Raw genomic sequence first — 15,855 nt, forward strand, 5'->3', positions numbered from 1 at the left:
ATTCTGAGGTTCGCCCAAAACTATGCCCACTTTTCCATTGCCATGTGTCATCAGCATCATATGCAAAACTAATATCTTGTCATAGTTTTAAATGACGATCTGGAATTACCTGGGTTCTTCATGAGAGACAGGAAAAAGAATAAGTGTACATATTGGTTAAAATCAGGTAATTAGTTAAAAACTTAAATATCCCATTGACTCCAGGAGGTTGTACCTGCCACTTTTCTGAGATTTACAGATAATGGAGAAATTGGCCAAGCATGACTTCCTGGAGTCAGTAGGGTATTTATGTTTTTCACTTGCTCGTAACCCTCTATGGTGCAAACAGACCATTGAGCGCCAAGTCTTACCTAGTGGCTATTCATAGGGTGACGCATGGTCAGCATGTTGAATTCCATTGCTGCTGTTTTCCTGGCTCTCTACACCAGGGCACATGCTTCAAATTAGCTCCTCAGTTTTCCTCACAATGTTTGGTTAACACAGAAATGTTGGAACTCCCCCTGGGTATCAAATCTGGAACTGCTTGCATCAATGGTGACAGTGCTAACCATTAATCCACACGGACCTCTGTTTATAACCATTTATTTACTTCAACCTATATGTAACGCTTATTTCTTTTCTTACATCTGATGAAAATCCCAGGAGTGGTTTGAAAATTCGGATCATCATTTCAGTCATGTGTCTAGACATTTGTCATTTTCACTATGTGATTAATGTCTACAGAGAAACTTTGTTCGGTTTTCAGCATTTCAAGAACAGTTTTATATGTATAAAATGGCAATAAGAGATTTTTTTTTGTAATCATCCAATAATGACTGTTACATCATATTCAGATATGGGGTTATTATCAAATTGTGTGTCAGGATGTCAGAAGGCATAAGCTGTGCATCATAGAAACTAGTGCTTAGTGACATGTGCAAAATTTTCATAAGAGAGAGAATGTAGGCATAGAGAAGAATCTTAACCTATTCTTAGCAGTCAGTCCTATATTTTGCCATCTTTCTCTGCATTTGTTGTTATTTTTTATGAAATCTATGCCAAGCAGTGGAGTTATGACCTCTTCATGTAGCCCTGTGAATGATCTGATTATGCTGAAAAGCATTCTCCACTCTGCAATTTTGTGGTCGACTGATCAAAAGGTTTTTTTTTTTATGTGCTTTTGCTTTCATATATACTGTATTTACACGTGTATAATGTGTGTGCATGTATCATGCGCACCCTGGTTTGATAGGGAAAGTGACAAACAATTATATCTCATATATAATGCACAGTAGCCTATAATTCAGGTGTAAAGAAATGGCTTTCTTAGTTGTTTCTTAGTGCATGTATGAAATCCGCCAGAACGGACTGCTTTTGTTGGTGTAGTAGAACATTACATTACAAAGTGAAAACTTGTGGGACATGGCCTTTCGACTTTTATATGCAGTTTTGCTCATTTCCTCTTTACTTTTTGTAAAACAAAAAAAAAAAAACTTCAAAATATATACTTTTTTCATGACTAATGTAACATATATTGGCAAAAATGTCATATTATTTGGCCAGTAATACATTTTAATTATTATTTTCTTTTTTCTTATCTTTTCGTTCATCCAAAGTACCATAAAAATCAGAATGTTCCTTCATTTTGTGATGAGTTCATTTCAACCGCATTGCACATTAGTGTCGCCATCTTGAATGAAAAACTGTTGCCATATTCAGAAACTACAGAATTTAAACTTTACAATGATATATAATATGATAGGGTTCCGTAAACACAAAAAATCAATGCAGGTGTCACAAAATCATGGAATGACCATGTATGGTTTCATGTTGGCTGTCCGAATTATTCCATGCATAATACGCACCACAGTTCTTGGTGACAAAAATATTGGAAAAAAGTGCACATTATACACGAGTAAATACAGTATTAGTTTCTTAGAGCATGACTTGCAATTTGAATAACAAAATGCTTTAAATTTCCAAAAGCTGATGCATTTGCATTAATATGAGTGCATTTTTTGTCTTGTTACTGGTATTCTGTTGCGTCTACTAAAATGCAAATACTTTACTTCTTTTTCTTGCAGAGGTGTATGACGTGTGTGATTTGTTACGGACAGAACATAGTGTTTTACATGGTGCTTTCACTTCACGGACTCTTGAGGAGAAACAAGACTTTGTTGTTGCTGATTTTAGTGCTTCAGAAGCAACTTATGCAAGAGACTCTCTTTGTAAAGCCTTATATAGTAGGCTGTTTACTTGGCTAGTGAATAAAGTCAATGAAGGCACAAAGGTATGCTTATTGTTGTCTGAACGTTTCGCGACAGTGTTTCTTCATTAACAGGCAATCATAATTGGGCATTGTTCATTTCTTATTTTTCCTTTCTTTCTAAGCTAGGATTGTAAGAAATGAAAAATATAGGGAACTTCCAATTACAATTGCCTTCTAATACTCGTTTATAGAAAATAAAAAGTACAGACAAATTTTGGAACTCTCACCTTCTGAAGAATATAAACGTGTAGATATACAATGAAACCTTGGTTTCATGTTTTTCCAGTTGGTCACTGAAAAAAATAAAAAATGAGAAATGTAAAATCTGGTAAAATTTTAAAGCATATTGCTTTCTTGCGACCATGAATATTGAATGTATAATGAGGAAAATGTAGAATTTGTGTACCACTGTATTTTTTTTACAGAAAAACACATGTGTATTTCCTAATAGACATCTGTGCATTAGATGTCTATTAGAACATTTACGAAACTACTTAGTTATAGGTGGCCGCGGTGGATCAGTCGGTAACGCGTCTGACTACCATACTCAAGGTCCCGGGTTCGATCCCCGGCCGGTTCAAATCCGGGAACTTTTCTAACGGTGGAAGCGGCTCCGGCACCCAACCAGCATCAAATGACATGGGTACCTGGGGGGAACCCTGGGGGGTAAAGGCGGTCAGGGGCGTGATGCTGATCACATCACCCCCACTCACGACCGGATCAAGAAAGTGTGGGGCGTTACCCCCACACCCCCTATACGCCTTCATGGCGTGGTGATATGCACAGGGGAACACTTTACCTTTTTTTTACCTTTACCTTAGTTATAGGAGGGAAACCTTCAGCAAAACCAAGTAACTAATATATTATTGTTGCATGTAGCATTAAAAGTTTGTATTGTAACACTAGATTCATCTTGGTTGAAGGAAATTTTTGCATCAATCTATTTTATTCATTTTTTTGTAAGAAATTTATGTCATTTTTTTTATATTTTATTCAGTGGTGAAATTGAACACTTTCTACTTTTACATGTTAATAGTGTATACTATTTTTGTTTCTCTCTCTCACTCTGATTATGGAAATTTTATTTTTCCTGAAGTGAAATACGAGGGTTATTTTTTAAGTTAGGTCCATTTTGCTATAAAAACGAAGTAAGTAAATGTTTTTCAAAGAACCATTTATTTTCTGAATTTACATACACTTCTCTATTTTTCTACATAATTTCCTTGCCGGTTTAAACATTTATTGTAACGAATTACGAGTTTTTGGATACCCTCCTCATAGATTTCTGCTGCTTTTGATGATAGCCAGTTACTCACGGTCATTTTCACTCTCCATCAGTGTCTAAACGCTTGCCACCCAGGAAGGTCTCCAGATGGCGGAAGAGGTGGTAGTCGCTAGGTGCAAGGTCTGGACTGTATGCCAGATGATCAATACGATAAATGTTGTAACCAACAAGGAAATCATGTAAAAAAAATAGAGAAGTGTATTTAAATTCAGAAAATAAATTGTTCTTTGAAAACATTTACTTACTTCGTTTTTATTGCAAAACGGACCTTACACACAAAATAACCCTTTTATTTTAAATAAGGGCTTGCAATAAGTATTTCTTTTTTAAATACTAAATGATTTGGGAGAATGCAATTTCTACCATATTAAAAATAATGTGTTCTCATGCTGCTTTGATGAAATCTAAAATACAGAAAGATAAACACAAGTGAAAATTTATTCATGTGTTTTCAATCTACAACATGCATGGGAGCATTATTTGCTCTTAATGTGCTTGACATCGCAGATAAATCAACTATTTTTGCACATAAAATAAATCAAAGTTGTGAGAAAATTTGTAAAAATTTACTCAAGACTTCAAAACAGCACCTTGCTTAATTGCTTTTATGAGTAATAAATATATGGCATTCTTTAAGTTTTCATATTAGTTGATCGAGAGTAATATAAAAATTTTAATGATATTCTTTATTGTTTTTCAGGCGAAGAGGTATGGAAAAAGAAAAGTGTTAGGTGTGTTAGACATTTACGGTTTTGAAATTTTTGAGCACAATAGTTTTGAACAGTTTATAATAAATTTCTGCAATGAAAAACTTCAGCAAGTGGTGACAGAAATGACTCTAAAAGAGGAACAAGAAGAATATGTAAAAGAAGGCATCGAATGGACCCATATAGAATTTTCTAATAATTCGTTAATATGTGAACTTATAGAAAAGGTGAGAGTGGTTACAAAATTGTTTATGGTTGTGCAGTGTAGTGAAAGTGTTTTCTGTGAGTGTTTTTTTTTAAAAATTATTGTTTGATGTGAAAGTGAAATTCTGGATAGTGAGAAGGATATACTTCTTTCAAACAAAATTGTAAGTATATAAAGAAAGTGATAAATCGACTTTGAAATAGTCTGGTAAGTAGAATATCTTATTTAAAACTAAGATAGTGGTGTATATGTAATTTTATTTTGGAAGGTGGTAATTTTTTGTAATAATTTTGTGTCGCTGCGATAACCATATTTTTTCAGTACATTTCAGGTGGACTCAAGCTCAACCCCCCCCCCTCTCCTCCTAAAAATTACAATTACCAAGAGCTCTGAAGAATCATACATATCATTTACTGTGAATAATCTAAAAATATGTAAATCAATATCATGTGCCACTTGACTGAGGTCAACAGTGAAAAAACAATCTTGTTTAGCCCCTTAATTTTCATTCTTTAATAGCCTACTGTGTAGCATTACATCTTTACAGTGTTTATGTTTAGTTATGATTTCTGCAATCAAAATTGTCACAAACAATTTATATTTTCTATTTGTGGCAACGAATTGTAGTTTTTTCCCTGTGTGATACATTCTGATTTGGTTTTCTTCTGAAGTTTATATTATGTTCTTCTTCCTTGGCATTACACAGGGTGGCTACTCACCGGGAATTCCTTGAATTCCGAGAAGTATGCGGGAATTATTGGATCTGGGGAATGTGCATGAATTCTGCTTGAATTTTTCTCCATAGACGTGGAAAATTGCAACTTTTATTAATCAAAATACCATTGAATTAATACATATTTATAAATGCCCTGAGGTAGGTTTTTCACAGTTTAGCTTGTCTTTTTATCTAGGAAGGAAAATAAAGTTGCATGGAAAATAGAACAGAATTATCCCAATCCGTTTATTTTGATAGTGACCTTAGCAGAGCACTGACAGACGGAAGATTATTCAAGATAACATGTATTGAAGTTGATTAGTTAAAATTTGAATTAGAAATTCTTATACAACTAACAGTTTTTCATAGATTAGTATATCCCGTAACATTTGTGACTTGTGTTTGTATAGATGTATTTCGAGTCTGAGTATGTGAAATGACAAATGTAAATTCCGCACCTTAAATTTAATATTTTAAATATATATATATACCATTTAATTGTATTGAATTAGAATTTTTGGATTCATTGGAATCACGCAGACCCTTTACATTGTTAATATATTTGCCTTTTTATTTGTGAGGGTGGTGAGGCGATATTACATAAGGTTGAAATAGCCTTGAATTTTTGGAAAGTTCACCTTAAAAGCCGGGAATTATACTTAAATTTTATCATAGTCCTAGAGTGGCCACACTGTTACAGCTCAGGGTGGGTATTGGTCTCTCTCATGATGTCCATCCATTCTGCTCTACTTTTGCTTTCACTCACCATCCTCCAACTTGTATTATCTTCAGGACTCTTTCCTTCCACATCCTGTAGCCATATCTTTGGTCTTCTATGTTTTCTTCTTCCTTCCATTCTTACATGTATAAATGTCCTTATCCTTTTCTCATTCATCTCCACATGTCCCATCCAGGCCAGTCTTTGGGACTTTACAAACCTCGCCATGCCTTCTCCATTGAGAATGTATTAAATTTTTGCATTCGTTTTTTATTCTCCATTGATCTGCCTCTCTTACAGGGCCATGTATCCTTCTTAAAAATCTTCCTCTCAAAACATGTAAAGCATTCTCGTCAGTAGCTGTCATATCTGTAGATCACTACTGGTATTATGAGTCCTATAGATCTTTATTTTTTTATGTTTAGATAGGATTGATTTATTTTTGTCATAATTTGCTCTGTTTTCAGCCATTTTTATTTTATTAATCTCTTTTGTAATTGAGTTTTCAATGTTGAGGATCGTGTTCAGTCTCACATTTTGGAAATTATATTGGTCAAAGTTTATTCTTTGACATTTTCATATATATATATATTTTTTTTTATTATTAATTCTTAGCCCCGTGATCCTGCTTTATGTTAAATATTTCCTTGAGGGACTCCATATTTCATGCCACTAATACAATATCATCGGCATAAACTAAGGCCTGTTTTGATTTATTAACTATTGTCCCTCCCAACTTTAATTCTTTCATTCCTACATGTAGGGCTATGTAAAATAGTGGTGTCGAAAATGAATCTTTTTGTCTTACCCCTGTTGTTATTTCAAAAGCTCTACTATGTTTACCTCCAATGAAAGCCTTATTCTTTGATCCTTTCCAAGTCAGTTTAACCAGTTTAACAATTTTTGTTGGTATTCCAAATACATTTCTCCATTGATTGTCTCATTACAAAATTTGGGTTGATTGTTTGTCCTCCTGGATGGAAGCCACTTCTGGCATTTGTTGAGCATTTCTTCAAAGTAGTTGCTCAATCTCTTCTGTAATATGTTTGCATATATTGTACATGCTGCATTGAGTAGTGTAGTTATTGCATTTTAACTTATCACGCTTTTTAAAGATGAGGTAGATTAGACCAGTTTTCCATTCCTCTGCCATTTCTTCTCTTTCCCATATATCACATATCAAACATGTGCTGTTTTTCTAGTAGTTGCTGTCCTCCATATTTTAATAGCTCAGCTGTTACTTGGTCATATCCTCGTGCTCTTCTATTCTTCTGGCATTTCACTGCTTCCTGTACTTCCTCTAAGGATGGTTTTTCTACTTGCACATGCTAAATTTTCTCATTCCTCTCATCTCTTTTTTACGTTCAATAGTTCAGCAAAATACTTCCCATCTTGCTAGAACTTTTCCTCAATTCCAACCAGCTTTCCACTTTTATTTCTACATGAATTTGTCTTTGGCTGATATTCCTTTGTCATTCACTTGCTTCTTACTTTCATTCTGTTCATTTAGTTCTTTGATTTTCTCCATGCATCTCTTCAAGCAGTACGTTTCATTCTTTGTTATTATTCTGTTTGCTTGTCCTCTGCTTTCTCTATCAGTTTCATAATTCTGTCTTGTTTATCTCTGGATCATTGTCATTCTATTTATATTCTTCTGTGTTTATTGATACTCTGCATTCATCATCAAACCATTCTTCATTCCTTGCTTTCTATCTTTCTCCAATTGTCTGTTTTGCAACATTTGCTGTAGCTTACCTGATGAGCCTCTTTTATTTCATACTTGTTTTTGTTGATATTCCAAAGATATTTCTATTGGCAAGCTCGGGGCTCTATGAGCTTTTACTTTTGATATATCAACCCCCAAATAATGATGTTTCTGTCAGAAAGAAAAGCCATTAACATTCGAAGAGAAAATAATAAATATGCAAAAAGCAGAGAGAATGTAATGTTTTGATGTTCTTGTTCTTTTACAAGTTAGACCATAATATAAAGACATATTCTTGTTTTGAGTTTACAGCAGTTTTGGGGGGTTAAGAAAAACATCATCTTGGCTGTTGCTACTCGCTGCAAACACATGTTGGGAAAAGGGGCAGGGAATGTTGAGGCAGAAGTTTGGCGATAGGCTTCCATGGGGTCAAGTTGTTTTTTGTTTGTGTGCATGCTTTCTCAATTTAGTTAGTTCTTGGAGTTAATTATTAAAATTATTCTACAACAGCAAAATAGCAAGTGGTGGTGTTATTTAGCACAAAAGTGGTTAATGTCTAAGAAGTAATAAGAGACAAATTGTAATAATTTTTTTTTAATACAGAAAAATCCTGATAAAAATGTTAGTTGGACTGGAAGCAAAACTGTTGAAGCAGCTGAAATTTCATGCAAAATAAGTTACACAATGTGCAGTGAATCGATTCAAGATCCTCTTGCAACACAGAACAAGAGGAGATGGAGGATAAAAACTGCAAATTACAGCAGATACGCAAAATACAGCACTGTGTGATGGAGAGTCCACAAGTTCTTTCTGAACAATTGTCCTCCAACAATGTTGGAATTCCTGATGGCATAATGGTACCCATGGGTCCAACCTCCCCCCCCCCCCATTTTTGGTTCAGTATATTTCCCAGATTACTTGTTCTATCCGCTTGTTCATAAAAATATCTTCAAACTTACTTTATTTTCCTAAATTCGAGACGTATAGGATGAGATATGGATGGGAAGGAAATTATGTAATTCCACTCACCAGATGGGACTGCAGACCAAATGTCTGCAATTTCCTGAAAGTTTCGGAATTTCTGCGATAAACTACATTGAGACTGTCAAACCAGTTATCATTTTTTTCCCCTTGAGTCTTCTTAAAGAAATTTGGTTTTTAAAAATGCAGTGCAAGAAAAACAGGTAAATATTGTAACATTCTCAAGTTGTCTGTCACAAGATGAACAGAAAACAAAATAGTATCAATACTAAGTAGCGTGACCGTGACTACATACCCACAACTTTGTCGGGTCCAGCACCCCCTCCCCACCCCCCAACAAGCTTCCGGTCAGCAGTGCCCTGGATTTTCACTTATCATAGCAAAAGTTGAACCCCCCCCCCATTTCGTGAACTATATATATACGCCCATGGTGTCGTATTGTAATCAAGGGGTCATGGGTTCGATAACCAGTAAAGACAGAAGTGGTTTGAATCCTACTTTAAAATGTAGGTCCAGTTCTTATTAGCCTTGCTGTGCAAAAAGTGGACTTTAAAAAAAAAATCCAACAATCTGTGACGTGGGCAGTAAATTTTTGCCAAATTGTAAGAAAACCACATTTCATTGTTTTCTGAAAAAACTTGAATTTTTTTTTTACTAAAGAAGGTGTAGCTCAGAGGTGGGGGGGGGGGGGGAGATTTGCTTTGATTCATGCAAGTGATGAACATGGTTTCGTTCAAATGCAAAACTCTTGTTTGTGTGCTATGAAAAATATATTCGTGGAGATTTATTTCCAAATCTCACTCCACAGTCAGTCATTGTTCTGGACAATGCCACAATGACTACAGCCACAAAAAAGAACAGCTGTTCACTGAATCATGGAGGAAGGATTTGCACTTGATCACTAACTTTTGTTTCGGCATATACTCATGTACTACAGCAGACACTCAATGTGTGTGTGCAGGAGTATTCTTCCATGGTGCATCATGCACCAACACTGTCGCCGTAATCCCCATTGGTTCACCAATATTCTTTGTAAATTTTCTACATTCCAGTGTATTCTTTTGTATCCTTTGACACATTCTTCATTTGCTAAACTTTCTCGGAACTGTGCCTTCACCAGGTAGTGATCTGAACCACAATTTGGACCTCTTAAGGTCCTTACATCAGTTATTGAGTGTGCATTTCTTCTTGACACTAGAACAAGATCAATGTGATTAACACTCCTGTACCAGACATTTTCCATATTCCTTTATGTCTATCTTTGCTTGGGAAGAAGGTACTGTTTATGATCAATCTATTCCTTCCACAAACTGACTTAGCATTTTCTTATTCTTATTTGTGTCATTGTTTAGAGAATATTTTCCAGCCACATACTTTAGAAAGTCTTCTCTGCCAATTTTTGCATTGAAATATCCAAGGAGGATTAGCACGTCATATTAGATATCTTACTATATAAAATAAAGGTAAATTTCCCCGTGCATATAGCACCGTGCGATGAAGGTGCATTTAGGGGATGTGGGGATAGCCCTTATCATTTTCATCCTCATCATCTGTATGTGCATAAGCAGTCTACCAGTCCATCCAGGATCCATAGGGCTAACACTAGAAGCAAAATTCTGGAAACTTTTTTTCTGTGACCTGGCAAAACTGTTCTCCTTATAAATTGTTATTATTTTATTACCACTAGAAGTATCAGCCTATTTGCATGGTTGTAGGAATGTACCACTGATACATACCACATTTTTTCCACTTTCGTGACTACAGGGGAATGCCGAATATAAATTTCTTTCTTAAATTTTGAATTTCTTCTTCTTCTTCCTTTAACTTTATTCACTGGGAGGTACAATGTATAAATTTAAGAAGAAGAAAATCATCTCTCTATGACAATTAGTTCTTCAGCCAAAATTTTTTATACACTGTGGCAAATTTGAAAAGTGCATGCTTGGAAATTCCCATCCAGAGAGGCTATACAAGTGTGCATGGCTTCATCTGCTAAAGGTTAACATATACTTTTAAGGGTTGTCATCAACATCATCCTTTGCCATTTTCTGCCTCTCATTGTGTCGGCATAGAAGTCAAGCCTCTTCTCCATTTTCTTCTGGTCTTCCACCACTCCTCTCTTTCTACGGTGTTCCAATCTTGTCCTCCACTATCTGCTCTTTCCACCGACATCTTTGTCTCCCCTTTGGCCTTATTCCCACTCCTTGTGCATGTAAGCTCTTACTGGTAGTATATCTGCACCCATTTTCTTCATGTGTCCGAACCATCTCGTCTGTGCCTGATCTATCCTGTCCTGAAGCTTCACCACATCTATTGTCTGTCGGATCTCCTCATTCCTTATTCTGTCCCTTCTAGTATTGCCCAATATACTTCTTAAAAATTTCATCTCCACTGCCTGCTTCTTTCTTTTGTCTCTCTCTGTGATTGTCCAAGTCTCTGCTCAATACATAATTATTGGCACATAGTATGTGTTGTATATTACCATCTTGCATTTCATAGGTACATCCCTGTTCCATAATAATTTTCGAATGCACAATACCTAGTCTTGAAACAAAATGAACTGAGAGTTAATGCAGAATGAGCAGCAGAAAATAGACCTGGAGTGCTACACAAACTGAAGGCAACAGATTTCCAAAATGAATAAGAAATTGGGTATCTGGACCTTGGTCAAGTGTTCCTCTTGAACTAGGTTGGGACTCATGGAAAATAGGTTCTGTAGGATTGGCATCCAGGTCAGTTTCCTTAAGGTTTCTGAGCTTTCAGGAAATAACATCAATTTCATATTCAGGGAATGAAATGCAGATGTATGAATCAATCTGGTTTATATGAATTGTTCCAGTATAGGTGGAAGGCAAAACAGGTGCCATGTCGTTCATGCATATGTTCTCTGTCGACTTAGGCTAGCCAGATGCATCCAGTTCATGCCCCTGGTGATATGGCCACTGTGGTGGAGTGGTTAGAACATCATGCTACGATGCCAGGTATCCCGGGTCCTAATCCCAGCCTGGGCATGGATGTTTGTGAGTGTCCATTCATCAATTTCATCATATCATCACTCATCTCCATCTTGGCAAGTTAGCCAAAAGTGGCACAAAAAGCAAAGTAATATAAAGCAACTCAATCAATTGATATTGTCAAAGTTTGTTTGAACTCCACTTATGCTCAGATAGGATAATTGTGTGGCCTAATCATTTAAAGCAGGATCCTGACCACTGTGAAATGTACATTTACCACAGATTAAACCCAGGTCCCCTTGATTACAAGGTGACAATGTTACAACTACTTCACAGGTGGTTACATAAATATATAGTTGATGAATAGTTGCATACATAATTTCCATGATCTTTTGTCCATTTGTAAATCTGTCCCGCAATATGTTGAGGGCAGAAAATTATCATTTTCAAACTCTGATTGTTAATAACAGTTACAATAAATATATTGTTTTGAGATTTGAGTATGGGTCATTCCATGTCAATTCAACCAAAAAAATGAGGTTTGGGAATCTATGCTCTCAGATTTTGATGAAACTTGGCACATTTAATCCTTTCATGGTGGTGGGAAACCTAGGGTGACCAGACGTCCTCTTTTATCCGGACATGTCGTCCATTTTTAGGTGTCTGTCCGGCGTCCGGGCGGATTTTTTAGAAATCGGCAAATGTCCTCCTTTTTTAGAAAGAGTATGGCATCGACCATAGCAAATGTGCTGCATAGAGAGTGATTGATTTGGTTTATTTTACTTCGCTTTTCATCCACTTTTGGCTAATCGCGAAGATGGGTATGAGCGATGATACGACGATTTTGATGAAAGGACACTTACAAAGAACACCCATTGCAGGCCCAGGATTAGTATCCGGGACCCCTGGCGTTGTGACGCAGTGTGCTAACCACTCCGCCACGGACATCGGCCAGTTCCTTTTCGAGTTATACATAGGTGATACAGAAACGCGTAGTGAGATTATTAAGTAATATTTACTTTCATGAAATAACGAAGCGAAAGTGTAAATTCAACAATGATCTTGCACGAAAATATCCGGCTTTTAAAAGGATGGAAGAAACGAATATGAGGTAAGTGTGACTGTGGCTCTTACTTTCCCCTGCTGTTGAAAGAGTACTAAAAATGTTCCTGGCATTAAAATCATATTTCTTGAAACAATCTAAACTACCTAAAATTTTAATTCGGTTTAAAATAAATCTTACTTGTTACATTTGCATTCACTTGTGGAGATATTTCATTCTAATATCCAAGAATTAGAAAAGAAGCAAAATTATGTGCTTCAAATTGTAGATATTCTTTGTCATTTGTTAAATAACAGATTAGGAGATTGCATTCTTTGCTTTGGTAAGAGGAAGTTATTGAAAGAGATCACTTGAAAAGTATCTGTGAGCAAGGCGTTCGCAAGATTTTTTAATATTGCTTAAATTGTGAGTAATGGCAAATGTGGTGCCATTTTTTGCGGTGTCCTCTTTTTTATGACTTTGTCCTCCTTTTTCGCCATGCTCTGTCCTCTTTTTTGAATGTATGTGCCTGGTCACCCTAGGGAAACCACATATATTTTTTTTGTCTCTAGCTTGCCTGGTTTCATTTTTATAGCCCCTCAAACTTTCAGTGATTCATCCTTTCTTCCATTCCCAGAACCTCAAAGTGTCAGCTGCAGTGTCTTAGAAAAATAATTCTATCTCCCTTATAAATTATTTTTTGAAACTTCATAACAATGTTAACCAAACAATAAGGATTCCAGAAAAAAATATGCCAACATATCATATTTATATTTTAATACAGTAATAAATTAATAAAATTTTATTATGTGATTTTTTTGGGCCAGAAACATGGTTTACTAAAATTTGAATTATTATTTTTTTATTTTATTTTAAAATAAACTTAGATATATGATTTAACTTACCCAGAAATAAAATTCATGGCTTTTCATTTTTTCTGAAAATATGACAACTTATTTCTGAAAATTTTTAAAAGTGACTACCGGATTTTATGTCTTTCAAATTACCAAAAAAGAGCAATTTTTCTCATACCTATAATAAAATAGAAGGCATAATGGAGAAAAAATTGGATAACATAGATTAATGCAGAATTGAATAAGCTAAATTTTGATGTAAATAATTTTTTATGTAGGTCTACTGATTAATTATTAATTGGAGTCCAAATTCAATGATTTTTAATCCTTCCTTTTGGCATTCATATTCATTTCAATTTAATTCAATTCAATTCAATGGTCTTTATTCTTGGGCGAGGTTCAGCAAATGCTGATCTACCACCTAACCCGACAAAGAAAAATGTAGCAAAGTACCTAGGTACATTATTATACATGAAGATTATAAAACACTACATAAGTAAAATAACATAAAAGAAACTATATAGAAAAACTACTACTACACAAAGATATTCACAAAAAGAAAACAGATGACAAAATATATACAGTGCGTGTGTGCTAATAAATGAAAAGATAATAATATACATGTATTAACTTAGTTTCGGTCCAGTTTTTTCAATAATTCACAGGAAACAGTTTTTAATCATATGTGGTCTTACTTTGCTTCTGATCATTAATCAGTGAGTCATATACGGCCCTACGAAAGTGTTTGTAGTTCAGTTGTTTTATTTCGTTCGGGAGTGCATTACAGATTTTAGGTGCCATGTAACTGAATGAAGATTGCGAAACAGAAGTTCTGCAGCGAGGTATATAGAGATTAGCAGCGTTTCTGGTGGAGTATGAGTGCGTTTCACTCCTGGCTTTAAGCTTTACACTCAGATAGTCCAGGATGTTTTTATTTATAACATTGCAAGTAATGCAGGTCATGTGCAGTTCTCTCCATCTTGCCATGTTGAGGAATATGAATATTCCAAAAATCTATCACTTGACAGTTTTGTGAATATCATTGGATGAATATTGTTTGTTGCTGTACACTCAGATGGGATAATGGAAATAACTGTACTACTACGCCATGGCCGAGGCTTGTGTAATGCTTTTTATTCTCTTGTGTTTGTAGTCATATATTTGGTTACGTTGCAGCATATTTTAATGTTGCTTATCATATATTATATTGTTAATATAATTTGTTCAATTGCACCGATTTTAAACCCATGTTAGTTTATACCGGAGGGGAAGAATTAGCTCCCCTACCCCTCCCCCACACACATATATAAAGAGAGAGGGGGCTGGTTAACAACATTGTGAGGCCATTTAATTTCAGTTACTTTTTTACCAACTTGTTTCAGATAGTCAATATGTTTTGAGCACATTTAAAATATTTTTTGACATTTTGTGGCCTTTTTCAACCCATTTTTTTCTTAATTGAAGCCCCTTGCAGATGAAATTCTTGTCTTGTACATTGAAAGTACTATGAGGTAGGTTTTATTTGAACGTACGTGGGTCATACTTTGGGATATAATATCTCTGTTGTTTGTGATTTCCGCACTTGGAAACACATTTTTCTTTATACATCGAAGTCTAAATGAATCGAATTTTTTTTTTAGTTATTAAAGAAACAATACGTAATTCTCGAGGGGTACTGTCGGACAAGGTCCCTGGACATATCACTCCTAAACCACCCATTTGCATACTAATATAAGCAATTATAAGGGTATGCTTTCAATCAAATAATCACTAACACTCGTAGGCATCCGCAGGATGTCTTCCCCTTAAAGAAACATTCTGTCGATATGACGTTATCATATTCCTGCAATATTATTTAATGATAAACACAAACAACTGTGACTGAATTAGAATTATGTGTGTGAAATATATGCTTCTAGGTTGACATTAATTTTCCATGGAAGAGGACATGGCCCCCCTTGCCTCACTGTCCCTGAATCTATGCAAACATTATTTAAAATTTTATGTTCTAAAAATTGGCTTCAATGATATTTTGAAGCTAGATTCTTAGATTTTGAGTTAATTTGAAAGATATAAAATCTGGTAGCCATTTTTAAAAAAATTCAGAAATAAATTGTCATATTTTCAGAAAAAATTAAAAAACCATCAATTTTATTTCTGGGTAAGTTAAATCATATATATCTAAGTTTATTTTAAAAATATTTGTGTTGGCGTTGCACCTTTCCCTTTCAATGATGATTCAAATTTTAGTAAACCATGTTTTCAGCCCAAAAAAAATCACATAATAAAATTTTATTAATTTATTAGTGTACTAAAATATAAATATGATATGTTGGCATATTTCTTTCTGGAATCCTTATTGTTTGGTTAACATTGTTGTGAAGTTTCAAAAACATTGAATAATTTATAAGGGAGATAGAATTATTTTTCTAAGACACTGC

General features: G+C 34.9%; 1 protein-coding gene across 1 annotated transcript in view; it reads left to right on the forward strand.

The window, feature by feature from the left end:
• LOC145977963 (unconventional myosin-Ia-like) overlaps window positions 1–15,855 on the forward strand; it is a 989,559-nt gene that overhangs the window by 905,203 nt on the left and 68,501 nt on the right. Inside the window, exons 12-13 of the mRNA XM_083110307.1 lie at window positions 2,064–2,269; window positions 4,234–4,467. Coding sequence (XP_082966433.1) covers window positions 2,064–2,269; window positions 4,234–4,467 — 440 coding nt within the window. The remainder of the gene's footprint in view (window positions 1–2,063; window positions 2,270–4,233; window positions 4,468–15,855) is intronic.

This window comes from Lepisma saccharinum, chromosome 24 (assembly GCF_977018435.1).
Source record: "Lepisma saccharinum chromosome 24, izLepSacc3.1, whole genome shotgun sequence".
In the NCBI taxonomy this organism is placed as follows: domain Eukaryota; kingdom Metazoa; phylum Arthropoda; class Insecta; order Zygentoma; family Lepismatidae; genus Lepisma; species Lepisma saccharinum.